The 12,485-nt window shown below is 37.2% G+C and overlaps 1 protein-coding gene across 24 annotated transcripts in view; it reads left to right on the top strand.

Annotated features, from left to right (window-relative positions):
• Window positions 1–12,485, top strand: part of AFDN (afadin, adherens junction formation factor) — a 132,896-nt gene that overhangs the window by 71,811 nt on the left and 48,600 nt on the right. For 15 of the 24 annotated variants that reach the window (XM_074818587.1, XM_074818582.1, XM_074818569.1 and 12 more), the window contains 6 exons: window positions 477–682; window positions 4,387–4,407; window positions 5,149–5,294; window positions 6,845–6,939; window positions 9,676–9,941; window positions 10,430–10,573. In XM_074818587.1, coding sequence (XP_074674688.1) covers window positions 477–682; window positions 4,387–4,407; window positions 5,149–5,294; window positions 6,845–6,939; window positions 9,676–9,941; window positions 10,430–10,573 — 878 coding nt within the window. The remainder of the gene's footprint in view (window positions 1–476; window positions 683–4,386; window positions 4,408–5,148; window positions 5,295–6,844; window positions 6,940–9,675; window positions 9,942–10,429; window positions 10,574–12,485) is intronic. The other 9 variants (XM_074818592.1, XM_074818585.1, XM_074818579.1 and 6 more) reach the window with 1 other exon arrangement.

The raw sequence follows: 12,485 nt of genomic DNA, 5'->3' as shown, positions 1-12,485 counted from the left end.
CAGGTTTTTAAGGTCTCAGATCTTGTAGAAAAATATCATACCAGAGAATGTCCAGATTTCAAGTATTTGAAACCAAATAGATTTGTGAGCAAGCAAAGACAGATTTTTATTAGTATAAAATTCCCTATAATAAGGGGACTTTGTAGGAATAGAATGGACAAGAGGAACCTTGCATTTTTCTGTTCTCTTGAAGGTGCAAATTTTCAGCAAAGAGATATGAAATAGAACAGAAGTGTTTCCTGATGATCAGATTTTCTAGCTTTATATAGAAGTGTGTTGTTAGTGTGCTCTAAATTGCCTAGTAGCTGTAGTACATACTAGGCAATTTAGAGTTCCAATTCCTGTAAGTTGCTCCACCCCCCCACCCCACCCCCCCCCAAATTCTCTATGCTCCAAGTTAGGAATTTGTTTTATTTCATTTTCTTCCTGTCTTTGGCTTTACGACATGTTGGGTTTTTTTCCCTGTTTCTCTGCAGCTGAAGATGCCTTCTTATCTGCCATTATAAATTACACAAATAGCTCAACAGTTCATTTTAAGCTGTCACCTACATATGTTTTGTATATGACATGTCGGTATGTATTGTCAAGCCAGTACAGACCTGACATCACTCCTGCTGAGCGTACTCACAAAGTCATTGCAATAGTCAACAAGATGGTGAACATGATGGAAGGAGTGATACAGGTGAGTTACTCTGCAAAAACACGTCAAGGGAATGAAATACATGTTATAGATAACTATAGGAACCTTTTTAGACTTTTTCTTAGAGTTTAACCAACTATTGTTAAGGGTCAGACTAATACCTATATTGATTGCCCATATGAAGGTTTGCTTTTGTGTCAATGAATAATGTCTTGGTAAGAAACTCTCTCCTGAGCAATGTGGGAGGTTAGGGAGGGGCTGTTGCTCTGAAGATATGTTCTCTGACAAGAAATTACTCTTCTGTTCTGTGGAAGGTAAGATCTTTGCAAGCATTTCTGGCTGTGAGTTCTTGTAAAACAAGTTGGATGTGCTTATTAAAAAATATTGTATAGATAGCAGTTGTTTGCACTGATTGATGCTTGAAGTGAACAGATGAAACAGAAATGACGTTTTAATCTTGATCCTGTTACTCTTACAACCTCTGTAACCACAAAAATGGTAATAAAACTGGACTTTTTGAACCAAGCTGACACAATTTCTCTGTAAAGAGAAGTAGAAGTTCTCAAACGTTTCAACAACTTATATGTAGTCTGATGCTTTTGCTGTTATATGTGCAAGACTTCTACAGAAGCACAGGGGAGTTGTGTTTTGTGTAGGAATGCAGGATAAGATCCACTGGGTTGTCTGTGAAACTAGACAATACCTTGCATTCTGTAACTGTTGATAAAATGTAATGGTCATTTCCTGAAAAAGGAGTGCTAGTTCAGGTATCCTCACTAACTAATTAATTATTGTAACTTCTTTGTCTGCAGGTTTTTCTCAGAGAAAAAAATGAAATACGTTTCTGTATTTATTAAAACATGTATGTGTTTGTTGCAAAAAGTACTGCAGTAGTAGCCCATATAGAGCAAGGACCCTGCTGTGCTAGGCACTGTACAAGCATAACAAATGCATCAGTCCTGCTTTAGATAATTTATTATGCAAGTGTTACACAACAGGATGATTAAGGGAGAAAAGTAAACAACAAGAGAGTGGCATGAAAGTCACAGCAAAACAAAACTGTTCAGCTTTTGTTCAAGTGTTGGAAAGATTTAGTGGAGTTTTCAGCAGGGAGAATGTTTTAATTAGACAGCTCTGTAAACAGTTACAACAGGCTCCCACCTTTCACAAGAAAAAGAATGGGAGAAAATGCCACTGTTGAAGACACTTTACAGTAAGAAAACAACAACTAGCCTTTCAGGTACATTCTGAAGCTGATGAGAGGTTGAAAAGTGGTTTGAAGTGAAGAACTAGTACATTGCTTTCAGTCTTGATGCCATGGTAAATGGATATTTGATAAAATTGAAATGGTATCAAAAGTTAAATATTCAGGTTCTCCTATATAAAAAAAATAATCTGGCTGTGGAAGAGTGAATTTGTTAAAGTCAGAGGGAAGAATGTGGCAGTAGTGGAGAACATGAAATGCAGAGAGCCTGAACATAAGCAATTTAGCTGGGAGAATGAGAATTAAACATTGAAAGAGTAGGTGTCAAATGTAATCTGGAAGTTACGGGGCTGAATTAAAGGTCACTTGGTTTATATAACTACATAAACTAGTAACAGTGACCCCAAAAAGACTTGGGGTGACAGGGATGGGTACAGTGGGAAAGCAAAGAGAAAGTTCTGCATTTGTTGTGTTGAACTAAAATGGGTAACTGCGTAGCTTCTAGAAGATACTAGAGAGGTGGGCTCAAACATCGGTTTGATTTGACAACAAATCAAAGCTAGAAAGTAGATTATCCTGTGAAACATTCATTTACAGCACTGAGAAGGGCTTCCCAAATCAAGTCCAGCCTTGTGGTTGTTGCAAGCAAGTGTATTTTATATAATCCTGCTGATAGCATTAAAAAACTTAAAACCGAGTATTTGTCTGAAGTGTCCTTTGTGAAAGCCATTTCTACAGCCCTGCAACTCTGTAGTTGCATTCTAATCTCCATCCTAAAATTTAAGGAAGACATCAACAAGGAAGTGGTAGCTGCATTTGTGGGTTTTGAAACATGTTACCTAGTTGCAAGAAGTAAGAGAGTTGGAGGTTAGAAGAAGGTTGGAGGAGGTTCTTTCAAATGCCCTGTTGGAGAAACTGGAGGAAAAGGGGAAAGTTACAAATGTTATGGAAGAGTAGAACTTCAGTGAATTTGCAGGGTAATGGTCTGGAGACAAATGCATGGATTCTAAAGCTTGACCGGGAAAATGTCAGTATCTTGGACCTGTGTTAGTGGAGTATAAACACTACTTAAGTCAAATTACTTCATCTAAGCTGTAGAATGAGTGTTTATATTGATGGCTGTCACAGTTAAATTATGATGTCATAAGTTGCTGTATCACAATAGCTTTTTTTGCATGTCTGAACTGTAGCGCATGCCTGCACTGAAAGGGATCTGAGGGTGTGAAAGACGGAAAAGACAGATGGGAGGCAAGGGGAGAGAGGAACCAAAACAGAAGTAGTGGGAAGGAGCACAAACTCTTGTGCTATACTGTGGGAGTAAAATAAATTGTTTAGATCCTAATTTTGCCTGCCTAGATTGTAAGGAGACTTGATAGCTTTCTGAGGTTACTCAAGAAGTACTTGCTAACAAATTAAGACTGTGACTTTCTGTAGTCTGCATTAGTGTATGCAAATATTACAGAAGACTTTATATGAGAGAGAGATAAAATTGGAGAGATCCATGAGAAGACTTAGTGCTTTCAATAAAAATCTAGGCATAGAAATTTAATTCATATAAAAAAGCCAAATTTTTGTATCATGATTTTTTTTCCTTTTCAAATCATTCTGTGGCATTTCTGATCCTCTGCAGATTTTAACATTTGTTTGTAGAAGGAGCATCTCCTTTTGTTTTGTGCCAACACATCTTCAGTCAGTTCAGAGTGCCTTGGTTGGAAAGAGGGGAAGAAACAAAAAATCAGTGGCAATTTGGTTTTTTGAGCTCTAACTAAAATTACAATAGCAACAGCAAATGACACCTCAGAGTTTTGCATCTAAGCTCACTGTGTTGCAGGTGGGGGGGAGTGATCTGAATAGAAGGCAAAAAAAAATTAAGTGTGAGCTCAGTTTTAGATAATCAGACAAACATAACTGGTGGGGTTTTTCTTGTTTGCTTGCTTAACTCAGTGTAGCTTATATGTACCAGCATTTAAGAAGCTTAGTGTGGTATTTCATTTGACTTCTCTTTTGTTGTTTAAAACAGTCTTTTGTTCTTTAATTGAAAAGTCATGTATTAAATCTGTCCTAGGTGTTTTATGTTTTTTGTTTGGCTTTGTTTTGTTTTCTGGTGGGGATTTTCTGTCCCCCTTTATGTTTGTTTGTACATTGTCTTCATTGCAGCAGTGTGGGCAAATAGCTCCCTGATCTGTTACTTGGATGGCTAGTTACCCCATTGCCTGCAAAAAGTTCTGAGGGGTTTCTGTGGTGCACTGAGCATGGAATAACCAACTAGTCTGGGATGTCAACTAGTATAGAGCATTCCTTGAATTAATTGTGACATGTGGGCACTTCAGTTCTTAGCTGTTGTGCTACTAGTCCTTTTAAAATAATTCATTTTTTAAAAGGGGCTCAGTTGCATTGTAACTACTGATTAATGCATCTGTGTATAACTGTGAACATAAGTGTTGTACCTTCATATTTAGTGTTTGATTTCTAAAGCTATCATGATTGTTCACAAGTTTCTTTCTTCTATTCTGTTTGATTTCCTTCGTCCGTTTTTCTCCAGGAGGTAGACCAGGTTGATCAGGTAGGATATATTGCTGGGAACTGATCCTAGCTATGTTGGCTTAGCTCAGTTTCTCATGCTGCTTCCATATCAAAATACAATACTCAAACAGCTGGACTTGAACAGTTCATAACACTCATTCAGCAACTGGAACATGCAGTACTAAAATCCTTTTTTGACTTTGCAACTTTTACGGCATTCCATAATTTCTGCTTAACGCACTTCAATGTGGATATGAAATGACCAAAGTTCTTTTTCTTCCCTTTATTTTCTTTTTTTGTTGTTTGTGGTTCCTATTCTTTGGATTTCATCTGAGGTTGCCTGGCCTGGCATTTGTGGTCGGGAGATGGTGAGATAGATCAGTACTTGATACTGAATCACCTGGTATGTAAGCCAGTGAGCGCAGTATCAGAGTGGCAGTGGGCAGTAGTGAATATGCGCTTAAAAGTGCACAGATTACCAGATACTGCATTCTGCTAAGCTCTTAGCACTGTATAACTAGATGTTTATGCCGTGACTTTATTGATATGGCTATTGGCAATTTAACAGAATTTCATATGTTCAGTGACCGTGTTAAAATTCAACTTACCAGTTACAGCAATTGCAATATTACATATAAACATTTTGCGAATATCTGGTATCTGAGATATGTTTGGTGAAATGGGAAAAGGTACTGGTCTATCTTTTGGAGCCTTTTTAAGCTGCCGTGCTTTATCAGAAAACTATTTCCCTGTACTATTTCTTGCTTCTTTCTACTTACAGAAACAGAAGAATATTGCTGGGGCACTTGCCTTTTGGATGGCAAATGCATCTGAATTACTGAATTTTATAAAGCAAGACAGAGATCTTAGCCGAATTACTGTGGATGCACAAGATGTTTTGGCACATTTGGTTCAAATGGCATTCAAGTAAGGCTATCAAACTTCTGTTTCACTTAACGTATTCTATGTTTCTGTGGTTTTTAGAATAAATTCACGTTTTTGCCAGATCTTAGGTATGGCAATAATGTCTTTTCTGTATTTTTAAATATCTGAGAGGAGGACTTATAAGAGGGGCTAGAATTACTTTTTTAGACAGATACTTTGTTTTATGAATACGGATCACTGGGTTACGCAAGGAGTTTCACTGTTTAGCTTCAAGGGGGACTGTATTGTTCTAAAGAGCAGTATGTAGTGTGTGAAACCTTGTCATTGCCTTTGGAACTTCTGAAAGGTATCAGAGATGCACCCAATTCATTTTGTATGTACTCCTACAGATTTTTATTTTTTCCTGTTGGTGAATTATGGGCAAATATGGTATAGCAAGTAGGTATTTTGATAGTCTTTCAATTTTATAGCAACTCTAAATTACTAAGTGTTAATGAAGCTATGCCTTTTTGCCACAGGTCAGTGTTTTGGATTGGTGGCTAATTGAATTTGCTTAGACAGTCATTGAAGAAAGAATATTGCTGTGGCTAGGAAGGAATGGCACTGTATTTTTCTGTGTACATGATAAGCAGGCTGGATGCAAAAGGGTATTTCTGAATTTTAGCTGTGTGTGAATTCTCCCCTGAGTACGCTGTAACATGGCAGACTCTATATGGATGTATTAAACTTTTGGGAGAACTGTGGGATATATATTTAGAAGGCAAATAAAAAAGCACAACAGAATCATGAAAAGAAATAAATCTCCTGTGAAAATATTATTTGATGGGGACAACTGGCATACACCAGAATTGGTTGAAATTGCCATGGCTTTTGTTTTCTAGCAGTTGAGGGTATTTCATTAAAAATGTTACAGTGAAACAGAAAGGGGAGTTGTAGAAAGCCATGAAGTATTCTCCTATATATATGTGATTACAATTTGATTCCCTTTTAGTTTCAGTTCTTAACAGAAAATGTATAAATTAATTATAAAAAACAGTGTTAAAGAAAATGTTTAATTATTAGAAGAGAAAGAATACAAAACCGGACTTTTCACTGTAGTTAAAGATAAGAGAGATACAAGAATAAAATTGGTTACACTAGAGACATTTAAGGATCTTGTGCATTGGCTCAGAATAGGAAAATTAATTTTTTAAAAAATACTACTATTGGTAGATTTTAAACCAGAGAAAAACATATTTCTGTTTGGAAAAATAGTTTTTGCAATCTTACAGAACCAGAGTTTGGCCTGACAGCATCTATTTATGTATCATATGACCTTTGCTTACAAGTGCGGTAGCGATACTGCATTTAAGTAGCTGTGTGTGTTCTCTGACAACCTCATTCTTTTTCCAAGATTTCTAGGAAAGTTATGGGAGAACTAGTCTCTCTGACCTTTTAAAAAGTATTATTTGATTCCTTATAGTCACATACATACCACTGCGATTTCAGAAACCTTGTAATTTGATCTCTTTTCTTCAGAAGCATTCATAATTAACACATACAGGATTTAAGGTTTTGTTTGTGTGTTTGTTTTTTTCCCCCCTCCCTTCCAGGTACCTGGTTCATTGTCTGCAGTCAGAGCTTAATAACTACATGCCAGCGTTCCTTGATGATCCAGAGGAGAATAATCCTCAGAGGCCTAAAATAGGTTAGACTACTTGATCTTTGCTTGTGTCTTCTAAACCACCCAAATAATTAGTAATAAATAGAATTTTTCTTAACAGTGATATGACATTTACAAATTGCCCTAACCCCTGGGAGTTGTTTGGATCAATTTTGTATGAATGACAGTAAATAATGATAGTGACATTCAAAGAATCTATGTTGGGTTTAAAAATCGTGGACTACTTTAGTTTGAAGGGGAACCTCTGGATGTCATCTAATCCAGTGACTTACTCAAAGCAGGTGCAACTGGATCAGGTTGTTCAGAGTATTGCCCAGCTGAGTTTTGAATCTCCAGTGAGGGATGGAGATGCCACAACATCTGAGTAACTTATTCCAACATTTGACCACCCTCATGGTGAAAATACTTTTCCTATATCTAATTGAAATTTTCCCCATTGCAATTTTTGTGTTGGTTTGTCTGTTGTATGCAATCACTGTGCACCTTTGAGAGGGATCTTGTTCTGAACCCTCCTGTTAGGTAGATGAAGACAGCAATAAGCTGTGCCGTTGGCCTTCTCTTTCTGCAGGATGAACCAAATCCACTTCTCTGTCCCTCTTTTATGTCCTTTTCTCCAGCCCATTAATCATCTTGGTGGCTGTCTGCTGAATTTGCTCCATTGAATAGGTATCCTCCTTGTGCTGGGGAGTCTAAAACTGGGTGCTGTGCTCCAGATGCAGTCTCTCAAATTCTGAATGCATAGGAAGGGTTGCTTCCCTTCCTTCTGCTAGTTGTACTGCTGCTAATTTAACAGCTTAGTATGCAGCTGACTACCTTGCAAGCAAGGACACGCTGCTTAATCTTGTGCAACTTGATGTTTACCAGGATCTCTGCATCATTTTTGGCAGGGATGTTTTCTATCCAGACGGCACCTAGCCTATACTGTTGCATAGACTTACTCCTTCCCTTGGACTCCCAAGGACTTGGCAGTCTTTGGACTTCATGGAGTCCCTGTCAGCCCATTTCTCCAGCCTACTGAGGCCCTCTGAAAAATACCACCACACTTCAGTGTATCAGTATTTGCCCCCAGCTTGTTATCATCTGTGAATTTGCTCTCTATGCAATCCAGTGGAGAATGCACCCCATCCAGTTGCTCAAGTTATTCATAAAGTCATTAAACAGTGTCACTCACAGTCTCAATCCATGAGGGAAGCTGCTAATAGCTGACTGTCAGCTGGACTTTGTATCCACAAATCTATCAAGTCCAGTGGTCCAGCCAATTCTCTACCTATTATCATCTGCTTATCCAGTCCTTATCTCAGCAATTTTACTGTAACGTTGCTATGGGAGAATCTGACAAAGTACCTCCCAGTTACTAAGGTTAAGCTGACCGGCCTTGTAGATTCCTGCCAAGGATCCCTGCCGTGGTACTTTAAATATGATAGTGCTTTGCAGCAATGTCAGCCTTCCTAGGTTGTTCCTGAGCATGAGAGCATTCTGGTCATGTGTGCTATCCCACTGTGTCTGTAACCCCAGCTCAGTGACTGTGCTCAGACTTCTAATGCCTCTTGTTTTTCCATACTGAACACATTCACTGACGGGCCTCTGAGATAGGACCCCCCATTGTGCTTTTCATGGGGCAAGTGTGAGAGCCTCCTACATTATGTAGCCTGATGACTAAAGAAGAAAATGGAAAATGTAAAAAATATTCAAGTTTGAAGGGATTAACTGGGGATAAAAGGTTAGAAAGAGTTAATAGTGACATTCTGAATAATTGAAGATGATCTGCAGCGCTATTAAATACAGTCATTCTGTTCAACTACGAAGAGTATTTATACAAAATTTATATACACTTCCTGGTCTTTTGGATATTAAGTTTGCTTTTTTCCTGTGTTGAATGTTGAAGGAAGAACATAAAGATGTACTGGGGTTTTTTAATGCCCTGTACTGTAAGAGAGAACTTCATGGGACACAAACCTTGAAAAAGTAGCAAACTGATATTGGAGTAAAGGCAGATGATGTTCATTATTTCAGTTATTTTTGAGCTGCTTTATAGATTTCTTATACAGATTTTTTTTTTCAGTCACAAAACTATGTTTCAGTGCTGAAGAAATTACTTCAGTGGTCTCTTCAGTAGAGATTTCAGATAAAAGTACTGCCTTAAAAGAAGGCTTGGAGATAAATGTTCTGCTGTTCCATGAGGAAGCATATAAGAATGTTTTCTCTTGGTGAAGCTAACAGGAGGTCCTTATTGCTTCTCACATGATATCACAATGAACTAATGGGCAAAATGAAATTTGAAGAATATTTTAAAAAACGAATGTGTAAAGTACATTATGCAATGCACATAGTTTCTGCTGAAATTTTTGAATACAGTTTGATATTTAACTGCAAGGAGCTATGAAATAATTGCAATATGCATTTGAAACAATATAAAGTTTTTAACTTGTTCTTAAAATAACAGAAAAATGAGTTTACTCAAGTGAGGACATGATTTAAGTGTCAGATATGACCAGTGATATACTTGTGTACTAAGTATTTCCCCAAAAGAATTTATTTTCATTTCAGGAGTTAAAAAACATATTTCAGCTATCAGTTTATGTTCCATCTTGCAAACCATGAAGCAGTGAATTTATTTCTGAAAGTATGTATAACAAATACATGTAGGTTCTACCTAACATTCACCAACCTGGGTTAGGTGTCTGTATTATTATTTATGCCCTAAGTCAGTTGTACATTACAGTATGTGAATGTGGTTTACTTTTTGTTTTATCTCTGTAGATGATGTGCTGCATACATTGACTGGAGCTATGTCCCTGTTACGGCGGTGTAGAGTGAACGCTGCTCTCACTATACAGCTTTTCTCCCAGCTGTTTCATTTTATCAACATGTGGCTTTTTAACAGATTAGTTACGGCCCCAGATTCAGGGTTATGTTCACATTATTGGGGAGCTATTGTTCGTCAACAGTTGGGCCATATTGAAGCCTGGGCAGAAAAACAGGGTTTAGAATTGGCTGCTGATTGCCACCTGAGCAGAATAGTGCAGGTGAGTGTATTTCTTTCTGATTAACATTTCTCCCATAATTGTATATTCTGTGTTCCTAGGGAATAGTATGTGGATGAGTGTAGTTTGTGTGAATCAATCCTGGAACATTGAGGTAACATGCAAAACCACAAAATATGCTTTCAACATCATTAATATTTAAGTTACACATGAAATTAATAATTAGTGATTTTAGCCAACATATGCTGTTCAGTTTCGAAGACTGAGCTATAACTATGCTGAAAAGAGACAAGAAGAGTAGCTGAAAAATGGATATGCCTAATTTATGAGAGATTAGTATTACTTCATGTTGTAGGTACAAGAGATTTATTTAGTGGCTGTTTTGGGGATATTTATGTTGCTTCTGTAACAAATCTGGTTTCTTGCTTTGTCTTTTCCTATCTGTCATCTAAAGAAAACTTAGAAACAAGGCTTAAGGTTTCATTCTGATTTGGACTTGTCTCCAGTGACCCTTTTTTTTTCTCCCCTAGGCAACCACATTGCTTACCATGGACAAATATTCACATGCAGATGTTCCAAATATTAACAGTACTTGCTTTAAGCTGAATTCTCTGCAGCTACGAGCTTTGCTGCAGAATTATCACTGTGCTTCAGATGAACCACTCATCCCAAAAGTAAGTCTCTTTTATTACTTATTGTGCTGTTTAACATACCTGAGGAATATAGACTTAAAATAGAAACACTGTCTGAAAACAGCTATCTTATTGTTGATTGGTTTGGAATTGTTATGAGAAGAGTCAGAGTGGGCAATCTGCCCTCTATACTGTAGGAAGTATTGGTGTTATCAGCCTGCTTCTGGCCACCAACTTTAGGTGTACTTCACTGCAACTTGGGCAGGATATTACCAAAAATCTCTCTTACACCGAGTTGAAATGTAAGGTAACACTGCATGTTAAACATACTCAGGTTTCACTGCACCTTATGTCATTTGTGGGTGAAATCCAGTAAGGCGGTAGAGGAGAGGTGCACAGAGCACTCCCAAAAGCTAGTTCTATGTATAATCACAGGAACAAAGATTGAAATTTTGACTAGAAATCAAAGGAAAGAAGCAGGAACACTAAGCTTTTTGCATGTGGGATGTAAAAGTCAATGGATCTTGAATCCCTTCATACAAGGAGCAGACATGTTGACCTTTGATGGGCAGATTGATACATGGAGCATGTATGTAGAGAGAGAGAGATGTTTTTTTCAGAACTGTTGTTTTATCTTGATATTTAAGATATAACTGACTATTCTAAGTTTTATCTGTGGGAAACATCTTTTTGGCAAAAGGCAAAAGAGGTTTTGTGTTCCTTGCAGATTTGTAATCATATGTGGATGAAAATTCTTAAGGTAAACCCTGATTACAGGATAGTTGACCGATCTCAAAAATCTTAAAAGATGAAGATAATCTAATATTTATATAACTGAATGCATTGTCTACAAAGCCTGGTTTTTAATAACTTCAGATACATCTGTCTATTAGATCAAAGGTACTAATACAATGGTTCTAAAGGGGGTCTTGTAGCTTGGATATATTTTTATCTATCAGCTACTAAACCAAAAAGTCTTTTGCTGAAGAACATAGCTTGTATTTCCTGTTTACACATAGGTAGAATTCCACAGTTAATTATTATTGTTCTTTAGGGACCTCCAAAGAAATATAGTGCTAGATTTGACAGGTGGTCTTTGTGTCAGAGGGAGGATTACAATATGACTAATTTGTCCTGTTGTGGTGAAGTGGTATTTGGGGATTCTTTGCTCCTTGCTATGAAAGAGACTTGTATGCTCAAATCCTGGCTTACTGCTGCCAAATCTGAAAAATTTCAAAGCTGAACAAAGCTGTTCAAATGTTCAAAAGAATATAAGTGTATTTTCTTCTACATATTTTAGTTTGATGTAATTCTTTTAAAAATTAGCACCTTTTATGGTAAAAAGACTCTTCTAAAAGAGCACTTCTAAAGACAGTCTGGATTTATCTGACTTCCCCTTGGAAATTTGCTGAAACTGAACATTTAGATGAGAACACTTACATGATTGTCTCAGCTGTGTTCTGCATTGTGCTCCAGTAATGGAATTGTTGTATCAGGTTTATAGATTCTAAATTGCACATTAGTGTAAACTGGGGTGAGATTAAGACCAAACTGTTAAGCTGGTTTTGTGGGCTAAGTAGAAGCTGTGGGAAGAGACTGGAAATCACATATGAATCTTCGGTAAAACAAATACCTGTAGTAAAGGAATCTACATGTAATATTTGCAGCAGCTTTAGGTAAATTAATTGTAGTAATTCTGTCTTGATGACAGCAAAATCACACATGTCTGGGGTGAGTTCTCTTCCAGAAAGAATGCTGGTTAACTAGAGGTAAAGATACTTTCAAGTATTGATGCTGCCTGCTCATTCAGATGTAGTGATGAGTCAAACCTGGGGCGATTTCTTGGTTTCTCAGGCAGAGCATGCAACTTGGAAGAGACTGAGTGCTCAGAGAATTACTACTTACATCTTTTTAAAAAGTTGCCTGTAACTTTGTTTGGTTTCACTTAACAACT

Source organism: Strix aluco, chromosome 3, assembly GCF_031877795.1.
Source record: "Strix aluco isolate bStrAlu1 chromosome 3, bStrAlu1.hap1, whole genome shotgun sequence".
In the NCBI taxonomy this organism is placed as follows: Eukaryota; Metazoa; Chordata; class Aves; order Strigiformes; family Strigidae; genus Strix; species Strix aluco.
The sequence above is the reverse complement of the archived record's forward strand: the minus strand, read 5'-3'. Positions and strand labels throughout refer to the sequence as shown.